The 15,413-nt window shown below is 40.8% G+C and overlaps 1 protein-coding gene across 2 annotated transcripts in view; it reads left to right on the forward strand.

Moving 5' to 3' along the window:
- The window catches only part of FSHR (follicle stimulating hormone receptor), a 257,310-nt gene extending 243,733 nt beyond the window's left edge, over nt 1-13,577 (forward strand). For both annotated transcript variants that reach the window (XM_056117488.1, XM_056117489.1), the window contains 2 exons: nt 7,724-7,909; nt 12,292-13,577. In XM_056117488.1, the coding sequence (XP_055973463.1) occupies nt 7,724-7,909; nt 12,292-13,522 (1,417 nt within the window). In that variant the 3' untranslated portion in view covers nt 13,523-13,577. The remainder of the gene's footprint in view (nt 1-7,723; nt 7,910-12,291) is intronic.
- The last annotated feature ends 1,836 nt before the right edge of the window (nt 13,578-15,413 follow it).

Raw genomic sequence — 15,413 nt, forward strand, 5'->3', positions numbered from 1 at the left:
AAAGGTTCTGCCAGGTTCAGTCAGTAAGTGTCCAGTTCCGATAAATTCTAAATTCATTTGCCCAGCCTTCAAGGCTCAGAGACTAATCTTGTCTGATGGGTTCCTGAACAATCCTTCTGGGCTCTCCTCAGAGCTACAGACAGAAAATGTGGGTTGATTCTCTCTCCACCCTCACTTCTGACCAATAATCACAATTAACTTCCTTCCACAAATATAAGAATCATTGATCATTTTTTTATTTTGTTCGAGTCACACCCCAGATATTTGCCTCCTAACAATGGAATACAAAGGGATGAAAATCTAGCATTAGAGTTTCAAGTTGTGTGGATGGAAAATCATATCCATAATTTAAGAGTATGTGTGTGTTGGGGAGAAAATTAGGGGAAAAATGTAGCTAAATATCAAATAACACTGAAATACCCATTTATCTTTGTCTCTGCCATACAAATTTCTATAGACTGTTCTATATCCACAGACATACCAGGACAACATTTTCTGTCTTTCCCAAATCTTGAAATCTATTCCATGTTTGCTTACTCCAGCTAGTATCATGTGAGCTCTAAGGAAACACTCTCAGATCATTTTATTTCCCTATCATTCAGGAAACTCTTCTGCTGAAGACTTCCATTTTTACCAAACTCTAAGCAACTTTGCATCATTCCACTCTCAGCCACACCCTCCTTGATTTGCATTTAAGTCACCTATCTAACATTTTATCTACTTTATCATGTAAAATTGGCAAAAGGTTGCTCTTTATCTTAGTGTAGTCAACATGATCACATGGCTGTACCCACTGCAGAAGCACCATTTTGCTGAATTCCCTAAATTCAAATTTCCTCTCTCATTCTGCCTTGCATGGTTCTCCCTATAGAATCACTCTCCTGTAAGACTTGCTCCAGATTCTCATTTTTATTATGATGCTGAGACATTTGTGCTAATCAGACAACTATCTGCTGAGGAGAATTTATGAGCCCAGCCCTGTGTCAGGCATGAGGTAGAATACAAAAGTATCGAAATACTCCTTTTCTTGGACATCTGAAACCTGAGGAGACAAAGCAAATATATATGAAATAATAGAGATTACACAAAGTACAAGATTCTTTGTAAATGCTAGAGGTCAGAGAACATAATAGTCATCTGGGGGTGAACTCCCTATTCCCTTTCCCAATTCCTATCCGTCTACAGCCCATCTTTAAACAAAACAACAATTTCCTGCATGCTGAATATGTGATGTGAAAGGCACTAGAGAGAATGCAAGGAGCAGTCTGCTCTCAAAGAGAGATAAAATGCAAATACAAAGAACTGGTATATAAAGCAAACGAGTAAGTAGTGAGGGAGGCAGAAATAATACAGAATATATTGCTGTTGCACTCTTTTAAGGGGGAAAAAACCCTCTACAATTTGAAAGGATGGAGACGATGAGATCAAATCATTCAATGGGGTCTGTTTGGGTCCTCCATGGCCACATAAATCTTCCTAAAGCTTCGCTTCAAAGAATCCTGGCACTCACTTTCTCACATTTTGGAGTTTTAGAAAGGGAACTACACTCAAGCTGTCCCTTTGACATGCACATCCGTGCTCCTCTGCAAGTGCCCTGGCCACATCCCACACTCCCCGTCCCCACCCCGGTATACACAGCACCTCATCCTCCAACACCTTTGCACAAGGCTTTCACTCCTGGCCTTTAACTCTTTCATGCAGCTTTGAGCTCTAGAAGACCAAAACAGAATCTGTCTCTTAAAGGGCCAGAACCAACATACAAACACATTGTACATGACTATAGTCTCCAAAGAGCACATTAAACCTGGGTCCAGGGAGAGACAAACGGGCCCTAAATGGGAAGAGAATAAAAGTTCCAAGATGACAGGTACTGCTCAGTGCTGGAGCACTTGCTTTGCATTGGCACTAGAGAGTCCCAAGCTTATTTCGCCTATCATCATCCCAGTTGACCAGAGTTCGATTCCTCCGCCCCTCTCAGAGAACCTGGCAAGCTACTTGCCCGCACGGCAAAGCCTGGCAAGCTACCCGTGACGTATTCGATATGCCAAACACAGTAACAAGTCTCACAATGTTACTGGGCCCGCTTGAGCAAATCGAATCGATGAACAATGGGAGGACAGTGACAGTGACAGTGATGATCCCCTTTATGGAAAAAAAGTAAATCAGAGTTTCTCCTGGCCCCAGAACTCTACCTGTTATAAGGAAACAAACAGAAAGGACCCCTCCCCTCTGTTTTCCCTCAAACCAGTACCACCCCGTCCCACCCCCATCATTCCAGCGCCCCCTAGGAGACAGTATTTCCCACTTTGGGAAACTGAGTGAGGCACTGAGTTTAATCCCTGGTACTGGAAAAACAAACAAACAAACAAAAACCTAACTTATAGTTATCCTCAAACTATCACAGAGTATATGAGCTAAAGTATGGATGGATGGAATATATGCATTTATTTTCAGAAATCTTCAAGTGATATGATGTTTTAATATTCTAAAGGCAGTGAGGGAGAAAACAAAATTATGGAACAATAGTCTCAGATCAGGGGTGTGGTCCAGCGGTAGAGCACTTGTCTTGCATGTATAAGCCCTGGGTTCAAGTCCCAGAACAGAAGGGGGAAAAAGAAAGAACCAAGAAACAAAAAAGAAAACCTTCAGTTTTGCATGGCTTCCACTTTGAAAAAGATGATAATGATGTGGCAGGGAATAAATGGTTAGCCTGCCTCTATTCCTGGCTCAGAGATCACTCAAGGTGGCCCCAGGGGACCATAAGGGGAGCGGAAGATTGAACATGGGTGAGGCATGTGCACAGTGTCTGACCTGCTGTCCTATTGCTCCAGCCCAATCTGCTTGAACCTGCTCCCAATTCAAAACATTTTCAAAGGAGCCTTAAACTGCTTCAGGGAAAACAAGCAGTCTTTACCCCCTTTCACATCCGAAATACAAAAGGAACCCAAGGGACTAGAGAGACAGCACCGAGGTTAGGCATGTGCTATGTGGGGACCAGCCTCAGTTCAACCTCTGGCACCACTTGGACCAGGATCTGGGGGCTCCAGGGAACTGCTGAACTGGCCCTGGGAATACCCAGCTCCCTGGGGCCCAAGAAGCACTGCACCTTTACGTAGAACCACTGGCTCCATTGGCCGGTGAATCACCGAGAGGGCTCTCCAGCCTCCTGAACAATACCTAGAAGATACCCTGGCTTTCCCCCACTAAAAAGAGGACCATGAATAAGTATTAGTTAAATAAATAAGAATTTGGTTGCAGAGACCTTAGTGTGTTAGTAGTGGAATTGATCAGTTGCTTGAAGAGCAACCAGCAACTTGCTAGGACAGAGAAAGACATTGAAACATTCTGAGACAACAGATATACAAAGTGGAGATCAGGACAGAATGTGCATATTATTCAGTAGCATGGAAGTGAGACTCACCACAGGGACAAAATGTCCTGGATCAGTCTCCAGGTACCCCATCTCTGAGAAATTATAACATAGGTCAAGTTAATAAAAATTCCTTAGAACACCAAAAGTTTTGCCAAATAGTGATAGTGAGAAAAGTCATAAAATGTGATTAAATTTCATGTTTCTGGGGGGTAGAGAATAGAACAGCAGGTAGGGTGCTTTCCTTGCAACGTGAGTTTGATCCCTGGCATCTCATATGGTCCTCCAAGAACCACTAGGAGTGATACCTGAGCACCACCAGGTGTGGTTCAAACATGTCTTTATTATGTATTTCATGTAAGTAGAAAGTTGATTGAGAGAGAAGAGTTGTAAATGACTTCAAAGATTTTTGCAAGAATGACTTGGAAGGCAGAAAATGAACAGATAGGGACATGGGTAGGTATCACCCAGAGTTCATCTGCTAACATCTAAAGCTTTACCTGCTTAAGATACTCAAACAGAGATTATAACAAGGAAATTAAACAAAAAAGTCTGAAGTCCCAGTGGAGGAGCAACCTAAAGATAAAACTGAGGACCAAAAGCTTATAAATGATGCCAAGTCATAGACTGTGTGTTGGAGAGACAGTCCAGTAGATACTGGATGATTGTCTTACATGTAGTTAACCCAGGTTCAATCCCGAGCACTGCATGTGGTCCCCTAAACATGTCCAACTTTGATGCCTGAGCACAGAGCCGAGAGTAAACTCTGAATCCCCAAAACAAATATTCAAAAGACTGGTTTAGCTCATTTCAGAAAAAGTAAAACTAGAGGAAATAAGTCTAGGTACTGAGTTCATTAGTTCTCCAATAGTTGGAGGTCAGGGAGAAAAATAACAAGAAAGAAACATCCAAGGGTTTAGGAGACTTTTTCTTCTAAATATTTAATACTACTAAATATTAAAAATTCACCAGGAAGATATAAAAATCCTAAATTTGTGCAAATCTAAACAAATCATAAAAAATGTACAAAGAAAACATTAACAAAAAAGCAGTGTATAGATCCAAAATCAGAGTTGGAGGTTTTGACACTGTCAATAGAAATAGAGCAATAAGAATGTGGGTATGTATACGACTATGAGAACAACAGTGCAGTTAACCCTTCAGATCTGAGGCTTCACATATGTGGGTTCACGCAACCGTGGTTTCCAAACACGGACTGACACACTTACCCAGCATGAACTCCATTTGATCTCCATATACTGCATGGCTCCCAAAGCGCCTCCAGGTTTGGCCTGGTGGTCCCCCAACAGTACTGGGCCTGAGAAGCACTGCATTACTGGCCCAAACATGGAATCTTTAGGCCTGTACAGCCAAGCCTGGCTCAGTATCACTGCAGCTGTTCTCCAGACCCCATATCTAGCATTTACATTGCATTGGAAACAACTTGTAGATAGAATATGCAAGTAAACATTATATTCAATTGCTATACCATTTTATGAGATTTTAGCATCCTTAGAGTTAAACCCTGAACCAATATCCCATAGATTTGGAGACACACACACACACACACACACACACACACACACACACACATATCTATTACATAAAAGTTACAGCTCTGAAAATGTAAATTTTCATAAATATCAACAGAGACCAGCAATCCCAAGAGTAGAAATGGCTGGTTAGCACTTTTGATTCTGGGACTTGAGAACAAGGGAATAAGTGTTTTTACTAGAGTGTAGAAACTGGGCAAACTGAGAGATGATGTAGTCTCAGCATATCTGTTCAGTGAGCGAGCACTAATCAGAGAGCTCTTGAGGTAGAAGGAATACGAGAAATGCCCTAACTTTGTTCTTCCTCCACCCTCCAATCTCCTACCAAGTATGCTTGCTGAATACAACTGATGAAAGTTGACTGGAAACAGAACACGCAGAGGAATCCCTACATCTACAGGGAAAGAAACAAACGAGGCAAGAAAAAAACCATCTGCACATTATATCCCATTCTTTGTACTTCATTGGAAGTGCAGTGGAGAGTTATTGACATTTCAAGCAGCAAATCCAAGTCTATTAGGCATTTTTCAAATCTTAACCATTCTGCAGTAGAAACATTGCAGTGGAAAAAGGTCATTAGTCATGATGGGTAGTTGTATATGTCAACTGCAATGGGCTCAGGGATACCCCGAAAGCTGTTAGCTGCTATTTCTAGTTTTCCATTTGAATCAGTAGGCTGAGTAAAGGATTCTCCCTCTCCAATATGGGCCCACATGGGCATGATCCAATCCCTTGAGAGAACAAATGGTATTAGAGGAAGACACATTTGTTTCCTTTCTTCTTTGGGTGGCACATTTATCTTCTCTACACAGAAACAAGAGTTTCTGATTCTTGGGCCTTTGGGTTTGGTGCTTACTCCAATGGCCTCCACAGTTCTTAATCAAACCTTCAGACTCATTACAATATATTTCTAGTTTTCCTAGTTCTCTCACTAGCAAATACAATATTATTTAGCACATTAGTTATGAAAATTGTACTCTCCACAATCTCATAAACTAAATTCTATGATTTCCTGTGTGTGTGTATGTGTGTGTGTATTGACTCCATTTCTCTGAAGAACCCTAACACAATGGTGGCCATAATATTTATGAGACCTATTGCATCTTTCTAGGCAAATATTATGGTAATCTTACAAAATATGTGACAGAGGAGTAGATTGTCTTTGAGAAAGATAGACTTGCCAAGACAAAAGAATTGATGACCAAGGAGGAAAATGCAGGGCTCAAAAATAGCTCCCAAGTTTCTATCTTGGACAACAGCAGAAAGTAGACAACTCATTTGCTGAGATAAAAAAAAGAGGAAAGTATCTAACAAAAAGAGATAAATTTAGTGTTGATACTTTTTTTAAGTAATCAAAATTGTAAGCAACTGATGACTTCAGCTCTGGAAGACGCCATCAGCACATTTCTGCTACCTGAAACCAAGGACGGCAGTAAGAACACCAAATTATGCACAGTCAAACACGGGTGTAGACTGGGGAAATTTTCAAGAAAGAGAAACAATATCAAAAAGAAGTCAAAAAAGATGTCGGAAGAAACTAAAGATAACATAATGACAGGAATTCAGGGAAAATGTGTTATGTACAAAAAGTGATTGAAAAGTCAGTTTAGAACTAAGATATGGCCTCAATGGGCATTATTTCTCTAGAAGCTGGGAACTTGATTAGATTGTAAGATAAGAAATCAGTATGAACAAGTGGAATCAGAATGTTTATTGGCAAATGGAAAAGAGTCTAGTACAGTGGTGAAGGTGAACTTTCTTGGACCATAACATTGTCATTTTTTGAGCAATAAGGAAGACAATAAAAACAGAGTTTTGAGAATGTAACTTTGGTACACTATAAGAACATGGGGGATAACATTTTTTATATCCCAACTTCTATCAATATACAATCCCTCTTCTTTGAATTATAGAAACGTCAGACATCAAAGTCATCTTCAGCAAGTATACCCAAGGATCTAGCTAAGCACCCTAAGATCCTAAAATGAATTTATCCTGATCAACACTTGTTGCTACCAGATCGAGGCCCAGCTGGTGGTCCCAAGATGTCTAAGTTAGTGCTTAAACCGGTTCCCATCTGCTTGCTCCCATCATCTGTTTTTGGTTGTTTTGAGATTTTCAAATGTCAATAGTGCTATCAGAGATCATATCACAGTACTTGATATGGTTCAATTGTCCTTTTTGGCTGACTCACATAGACTTCTTCTAGTTCACCCAGATATTGGCTCTTCAAAACAGCTAGAACAACTGTTTGTGTATGATGTGTGTACTTGTTTTATATTCACTAATAATAGCTGCAAGTCACTAAGTGTTATTTATTGACAGGGAATGTTTCATTTACATTAACTCATTTAATTTTCATTGGAAGGTATGATTATCATCGTTCCTCTTTTTCACCTGAGGAAATTGAGACATGGAGAAGTAACATAATTAGACTAACACCACATACCTAATAAATTGGGAAGAAATAATCTCAATCCCCAATTCTCATGTCCTTTATAGGATACAAATTGACCATACAAGGGGTGATGTCTACAGCTAAACCCCATATGAGACAGAATATGAGTCTATCCCAGAAAAAGAGTGACCAGTTAAATAAATCCTCCTTCCACAAACACAGGGGCCATTTTCCCACTCATGCAAATGTCCGTTAGACACACATTGGTCAGGTCTGGATGTGTTGAATTAATTGGAATCTCCCTCCTCACCTATACACATCACTAGTAGATCTGCTGTGTTATCTGAGAAGAAAATTTGAGACTTATAACAATCAAGTTATTTTTACCTTTTTTCCTCACAGAGATATTTCTAGAACCAGGATACATTCCCTGCCTAGTTATGGCTTAGAAAATCTTAAGAAGCTACGGGCCAGGTCGACATACAACTTAAAAAAGCTTCCAAGTATGGAAAAGTTGGTCTCTCTCATGGAGGCTAGCCTCACCTATCCCAGCCACTGCTGTGCCTTTGCAAATTGGAGGCGGCAAATGTGAGTTTTCCCATGTTCATCCTATGAACCCTGGTTAGGTGTTTCCCTAAGACTAGCTTAGACTTACTCCATAGTTCCTGCTTATCTGTGGCAGCGAGTTCCTTGGGATATTCTACATCACAGATACAGTTTTGTGCAGAAGGATAAACGGTTGGAGTCCTCTAATTTCTTTAAACATAGGCACATAGGAGAAACCTGCCTGTGTGGCAGAACACCTAAAAATATTAAATATAAGAGCACTAAAAACACCAAACATGTGCCTGACACATAGCTGATGATTATAAGTACTTTTTGTTCTTTGTACCAATATGGATTTGCTCATCAAATCTCAAACTCTCATCAAGTCTCAAACTCTACATCCCCTAATGTCCCAAAACCTGATATCAACTTTGGAGCAAAGTACAAATGCCATCCCAGACACTTGACACAGTCACAGCATATCCTGACAACTTCAGTGTCTCTAACCTACGTGAGAATCTGAGCACAACACAGAGAGATCAGAGTCTGGGACATATATGTACTTGGTCATTCAAAGTCAATAACCCTTCAGAAAGTCCAAAGTAAAAATGAAATTCAAATAGAACTAAGTCCCAGTAGATAACTGATTGAAGAGTTGAAGTCGGGCCAAACAGATCATACAAGGTTAAAGGTGACTGCATTGCATATGGCTGATCAAAGTTCAGCCCCCAGCACCACTGCAGTAACACTTTGGGTCCTATCTGGCACCACAAAGCCAAAGCAGTACCAAGTCTTTAGGCCCCTAAGTTGAACTTCCCACCCAGTTTTCTGAGAATTTTTTGAAGGGACCCCTCACCCAGTGAGCACTAGTTAGGAGCCAGTCTCCCAAAAGGAAACAATCTATTGAAAATAATCACTTATTGTAGATGTAGAATTCTCGGGTTTTCTCACCCTCACCACCACCCCGCCCCCGCCACTCCCAGAACTCACTCATGCTATCTCTGTTGTGCAGTTGCAATCATAGGACGCCCAGCACCAAGGCAGCTTCTTGCACTAGTTCATTATTCAAACAGTCCCTTCTATTATTCAGCCGCTAATCTGCCCACTAACATATCCCCCGCTCAAAAATAAAATAGTTCAAAGCCTAAAATATCTCCAAAGTTAGTTGGCATCTACACTCAGACCCAGGATTTTCAAAAAGAGGACTATGTTTCAGAATTAGCATAGATCACTTGGAAACTAGCTAGAATTCAGCCCTCCTCAAGAGCATGAGTCAAGGAGTGTCTTTTAAGGACTGAGCTGAGACATAAAGCTTACCTCTTTTACATTCCCAGTAAGAATCATTCTGTAGCCAGAACAAGATAAGCCACTTTGCCACCAAACCTCTAGAAATGAACTTCCCTCTGGGAAAATCTCTACAGAAATATGATTACTGTAGGAGGTGCACATGGTTTGCTGTCTGGCCTGGCACAGCCAAGAGACCACAGGAGTAACTCATCTTACTGTGACCCTAGAAGTACCTCATCTTACTGTGACCCTAAGAGTACCTCGTTTTATTGTGACCCTTGGAGTACCCTGTCTTACTCTGGCCCTAGGAATACCTCATCTTACTCTTTTGCTCATACCTCTCTGATCTTGTCACCCACTGGTACAGCACAGAGAGCATCAGGTCTCCCTCATGCAGAAATCTCCAGGTATGTCTTACATTATTCTATGGTTTGGAGTTTCCCCTGATCCCTCCACTTTATCCAGCTCTCACCTGCTCTGAATCCTCTGAAGGATTAGTTAATCTTTAATTAATGTTAAAGCCCTCAGTGTTCATCAGGTATCCACAACCTCTGCCCCTCAGAAAACATGACAAAATGGAGTAACAGAAATTGCAGGTCAGATGTTGAATTTTATATTTAAAAATATTCACATATACACAATACAATAGTCATACTATTCAGAAGATAAATGCATGGCTTATTTTTAAAAATCATGTTAACTTATAATTTATAGGTATGGTTTGGTAATGAAATTTGATTAATGTTATATTATGATAAAATTATATCATTATTATATAATGATAATTAATGTTATATTATAAAATATTTTCTTCCAATTCACATTTGAAATAATACAAAAGCATAAAGGTTGAGCCCTTGTAACAGAGGTTTTGGCCAATGAAACTCCTGAACTGTTTCCAAAGTCTTTATTGGCCCAGATCCTCAAATGTCATTAAAGGATCTATTGCCTTGATGTAAGTTTATACTCAACTTATATTACAAATTTGCTTGTTTTATTCTCTAATTTTTCTCAGATAGATTTTTAAAAACTGATGTATCTTTGCATATATTTCTAAGTACCTACATAGTAACTAAATTTAATACCGGAAATCTCAGATGCGGACCCTCTAGTATATCTCAAAGCATATGTCACGCGTGTTTTAAAGCCCTATTCATTGATTGGTTCAGTCTGGACCAAAAATACCACTTTTTAAGGCAATGCTAAACTGGCCTCCAAACTCTTTATGTACCATTCTGCCAGGCCTATATTCTTTTTGGTTTCCATTTTTATTTCTCTTCTTTTCTCAGAGAATTATTGCTCATCTTTTCCTCTTTCATATCATTTGGCTCGCTGTTGTTTTGAGAAGTGGAATACCAATATTTAACACAAGCCAACAATGCCAGAGGTATAACTCCATGGTAGAGCACTCGCCTCTCTTATATGAGGCTCTGGCTTTAATCCCTGCCACCACACAAAGAGGAGAAAATATTTTGGAAGCAATATCAACAATAAGAATTGTCTAAGAGCAGGAAAGGAGTCCCAGGAAGGGGCTCCCTCTAGATGCCTAAATTGAATCCGTTCCCATGAACCACACTGCAGTCTGAAGGCAGCAGGTTTAAGCTGGGCCTCTACTAACTCAATGACAGATTGCAGGAGTTGGGACATAGACTACAGATCACAGATTACTTTGCTTGTCACCTCTAAGCCTATGCTCCTCACTAAGCTTAGCTCACCTTCCTTGTGAGAACTCTGACTAAATCAAACTAAACTTGATTTCCATCCCCCAAAGTGTTCATTATAGAGCCTCTCCAAGCTATGGCTTCAAAACAGAACTGCTACTTTTTCTGTCCCTCCATGTATTACTCAGCTGTCTATGTAGAATAATTATAATTTCCTTTCATTCAAATCTCTTCATTTTTTGTTTTGGTTTTGTTCTGGGGCCACACTAGGCAATCAACCAATGCTCAGGGGTTACTCCTAACTCTGCACTTAGGAATCACCCCTGACAGTCTTGGGGGACCACATGGGATGTTAGGGACCAAACTTGGGTTGACCTCTTGCAAAGCAAGAGTCCTACATACTGTACATATTCCAGCCTGCATTCTAATCTCTTCTGAATATGCCTCTGTTCTGTTGGCCATACTTCTTTCAAATTTGAGTCTAAAGGGAAAATCAAGACATAACAGTGAATCCAATGGCTTGGAGTGATAGTATGGAAGGTGGGCTGTTTGCCTTAAACATGTCAACCCAGGTTTGGTCCCCAGCACCCCATATGGTTCCCTAAGTCCATCAGGAGTGATCCCTGAGTGCAGAGCCAGGAGTAAGCCCCAGGAACTGTTGGGTGTAGCAAAAAAAATATTTTAGAAAGTGTGTTCAAAAAGAAACAGGGTTCCTGAAAGATGAGCAACAATCTTCATCGCAATTAGGCTTCATCTCGACCTGCATTCACTCTTTCTTTCAGACACTCTGACGCTCTTTCAGACACTCAAGAGGAAACTATTTAAGTGAATCAGGCTTATATCACAGACAAATGCAAGTCAGAGACCTGTGGTAGCCCCAGGGAATGAGATAACAAACACTAGGATCCTTTGGGGGAAATCAGCTGGTATCCAGTAGTTCAAGTATCAAAGAGGCAGAGAATGGAGCTGACTGGGAATAACTAACTAATGTAAGCTGCTAAAAGATAAAGGCAGCAAATAAAATTCTCATTTGAGTCAGAAATGGTCCAGATCTTGCAGTTGAGTGTGTAAAGTGTTGAAAGGAGGATGTGTCCTAGTCTAGCATACTAAGACATCATTGAATGGAGGTGGGGTGGGGGTGGGAGGGGTGAAAGGCAGAGTTGATACCAGGCCTGTAAATTATTTGCACTTAATAGCAAGACCAAGCTAGTCTCAGGCGCCTTCCTCCCCACATTCAGGTTGTGGCCAGATGGTTTCCCTCGTGGCCCATCCAACTCTAGGAACGAATATACATGACTTGTTCTGTTCATTTACAGTAAGCAGCATTAACCCTTGATCTTGGCCTCAAAGGCAGACAAACTGTTAGAAGAAGAGAAAAAGGTTCAGGAAGAAATCCCATCAGTGTGTGCAGAAAGTGATCTATGTACCATTCCAGACGCAGGATGTTGATCATATTCCTTTTCATATTTTTTCCAGCTCTGAACTTCATCCAATTTGCAACAAATCAATTTTAAAGCAAGATGTTGATGAGACTCAGGCAAGTGGTCACAGAGTTTACTGGGCTGAAGATGAAGAGTCCAGTTACATCAAAGGATTTGACACGATGGATGGTGACTTTGACTATGGTTTGTGCAATGAAATTGTTGATGTGACGTGCTCTCCTGAGCCAGATGCATTCAACCCATGCGAAGACATCATGGGGTATGATATTCTCAGAGTCCTGATATGGTTCATTAGCATCCTGGCCATCACAGGGAACATTGTAGTATTAGTGATATTGATTACCAGTCAGTACAAACTCACGGTGCCTCGGTTCCTTATGTGCAACCTGGCCTTTGCTGATTTCTGCATTGGAATTTACCTGTTGCTCATAGCATCTGTGGATATCCACACCAAGAGTCAGTATCACAACTACGCCATTGACTGGCAAACTGGAGCAGGCTGTGATGCCGCTGGCTTTTTCACGGTTTTTGCCAGTGAGCTCTCTGTGTACACGCTGACAGCCATCACTCTGGAAAGGTGGCATACCATAACCCATGCCATGCAGCTCGACTGCAAGGTGCAGCTCCGCCATGCTGCCAGCGTCATGCTGGTTGGGTGGATCTTTGCTTTTGCAGCTGCTCTCCTTCCCATCGTCGGCATCAGCAGCTACATGAAGGTGAGCATCTGTCTGCCCATGGACATCGACAGCTCCATGTCACAACTCTACGTCATGTCCCTCCTTGTGCTCAATGTCTTGGCCTTTGTTATCATCTGTGGCTGCTATACCCACATCTACCTCACGGTGAGGAACCCCAATATTGTGTCTTCCTCTAGCGACACCAAGATCGCCAAGCGTATGGCCATGCTCATCTTTACGGACTTCCTCTGCATGGCGCCCATCTCCTTCTTTGCCATCTCTGCTTCCCTCAAGGTGCCCCTCATCACCGTGTCTAAGTCAAAGATCCTCTTGGTCCTGTTCTACCCCATCAACTCTTGTGCCAACCCCTTTCTCTATGCCATCTTCACCAAGAATTTTCGCAGGGATTTCTTCATTTTGTTGAGCAAGTTTGGCTGCTATGAAATGCAAGCCCACATTTATAAGACAGATACCTCATCCACTGCACACAACTCCCATTTAAGGAATGGCCACTGCTCTTCAGCTCATAGGGTCACCAATGGTTCCAGTTACACACTTGTCCCTTTAAACCCTTTATCCCACAACTAAAATATGATGTACAAATGTATCTGAGTCATGACAATGCTTGCCTTTGAAAAATATTCATGGGACAGCTGACTGTTTTCCCACATACTTTTATATACATATAATTTAATCTTCTTGGCATATCATGCAGGTACTATTAACTTCATATGGTGGTTTAAGAAGATAGAGTATTATAACAGTGATTAAAACAATGCAATACTATACGACATTTGTTTCTTTTCCTTTATAATTTTCAAAGTAATTTTGTTCAAATTATCTTCCCTGACTCTTCTTAATGTCTTATACAGGAAAGAGATGGGTTATTCATAGAGTTTTATAGACAAGGAAATGAAGATCTAATGTGCTATGTGAGTCTGCTCCTTTATAGGTTTAGGGATTGAATATTCTGACTTCATTTATTCTACAAACATTTGTTATGATGCCTTTGTAATCTGTCAACTTGCACTGACTTAAATACATTTTCCAGAATCCCCTTTCTTACAGTTCCCATCAAGGTGGATCACAGGGAAGACTCTTTTGGAAAACAGAAGAGCAGAAGGGGAACAGCAGCTCCCTTATCACTCGCTCACTTTGCTGCTGATTTGCTAATTCAACTCCCTGTGTGGGCAGCAAGTGAGCTTGCATTTCTTACCCCTCCCCCTTGGTCCTCCAGGTTCTCTGACTCCTGAGCCCGGTGTTAGCATTTAGCAAAGTGACAAAGGGCCTCAGATGCTTCTATAGAACCCTGTTATCACCAAAAGCAAAGAGAGGAAACAGGCTCTATTTGTCCTTGTGGTTGTTCCATCTCTAAGGTTTCCATCATAAATCTTCTCCCTTTATGACTGTCTGTCCAGACTTCAAGATCCATCCCCAGATATAGAAACATTTTGGGGCTAGAGTGATAGTACAGAGGGTAGGGTATTGGTCTTGTATTATGGCTGACCTAGGTTTGATTCCCGGCACCCTTTATATAGTCCCCTAAGCCCATCAGGAGTGATCCCTGAGTGCAGAGCCAGTAAGTAAGCCCTGAGCACCACTGGTTATGGCCCCCAAACCAAAACAAAGATGTAGAAATATTTTACAGAGACTGTTTTACCAGTCCCCATTATAATTGTGTAATTCCTGTGACAAATACCAGAGTATGTGTATGACTAGTTCTGATTCCTTAGTTGAACCCTAGTGGATGGGAGGTACAAATTACTATGTGACATAATAGTGAATTAGACTAAGAGCACAGAAGCCTTGAAATAAGAGCGAAGATTTTATTCTGACTCTGATAAATCAGTCTTCCATTTATGTATGCTCGGTCTTTTGTAAACTGGAGATAGTAGCAATGCATAACTGTCACATACTGTAAGTAGTGGGTATGAAAATGGGTACTAAGTGCCTTACGATATGAGTAAATGTTAGTATGCTTTTCTCCTTCCTGAAAGAGTTCCCAATCCTTCTGATCCTTGATTTAGGACTCATTCCACTTTGCCAGATGGACCCTCACACATAGCTATACTCCTCATATATGTTTTCATAAATGACCACATCTGGATAATCTTTATGTTAAAAATACATATTGAAAACCCTCACAAGCCCTATGTCCAACCCACAAAACTTCGCTTCTCCTCTATATTCTTACATGCCAAATTCAATCCCTCCCTCTCCTTCTATTGCAAATTTTTTAAAATTTGGTTCTAAATACTTTACCAGGGAGGTTCTTATCAGAAGAAAAATCAGTCATCTCTGCCTTTATAACTTGACACTAGTACCTTGATCTATTGTGATCATTGAGTAAAAAAAAAAAAAATAGAAGAATTGTTCTTGTAAAGAGTCAAGAGCTGTGCTATATTACACATTATCCTCTGGTCACATATGGCTAGGGAGCACTAGAAATATGGCATGCCTCCATTCAGGCTGACCATAT

Source organism: Sorex fumeus, unplaced genomic scaffold, assembly GCF_029834395.1.
Source record: "Sorex fumeus unplaced genomic scaffold, SorFum_2.1 ptg000003l, whole genome shotgun sequence".
Lineage (NCBI taxonomy): Eukaryota > Metazoa > Chordata > Mammalia > Eulipotyphla > Soricidae > Sorex > Sorex fumeus.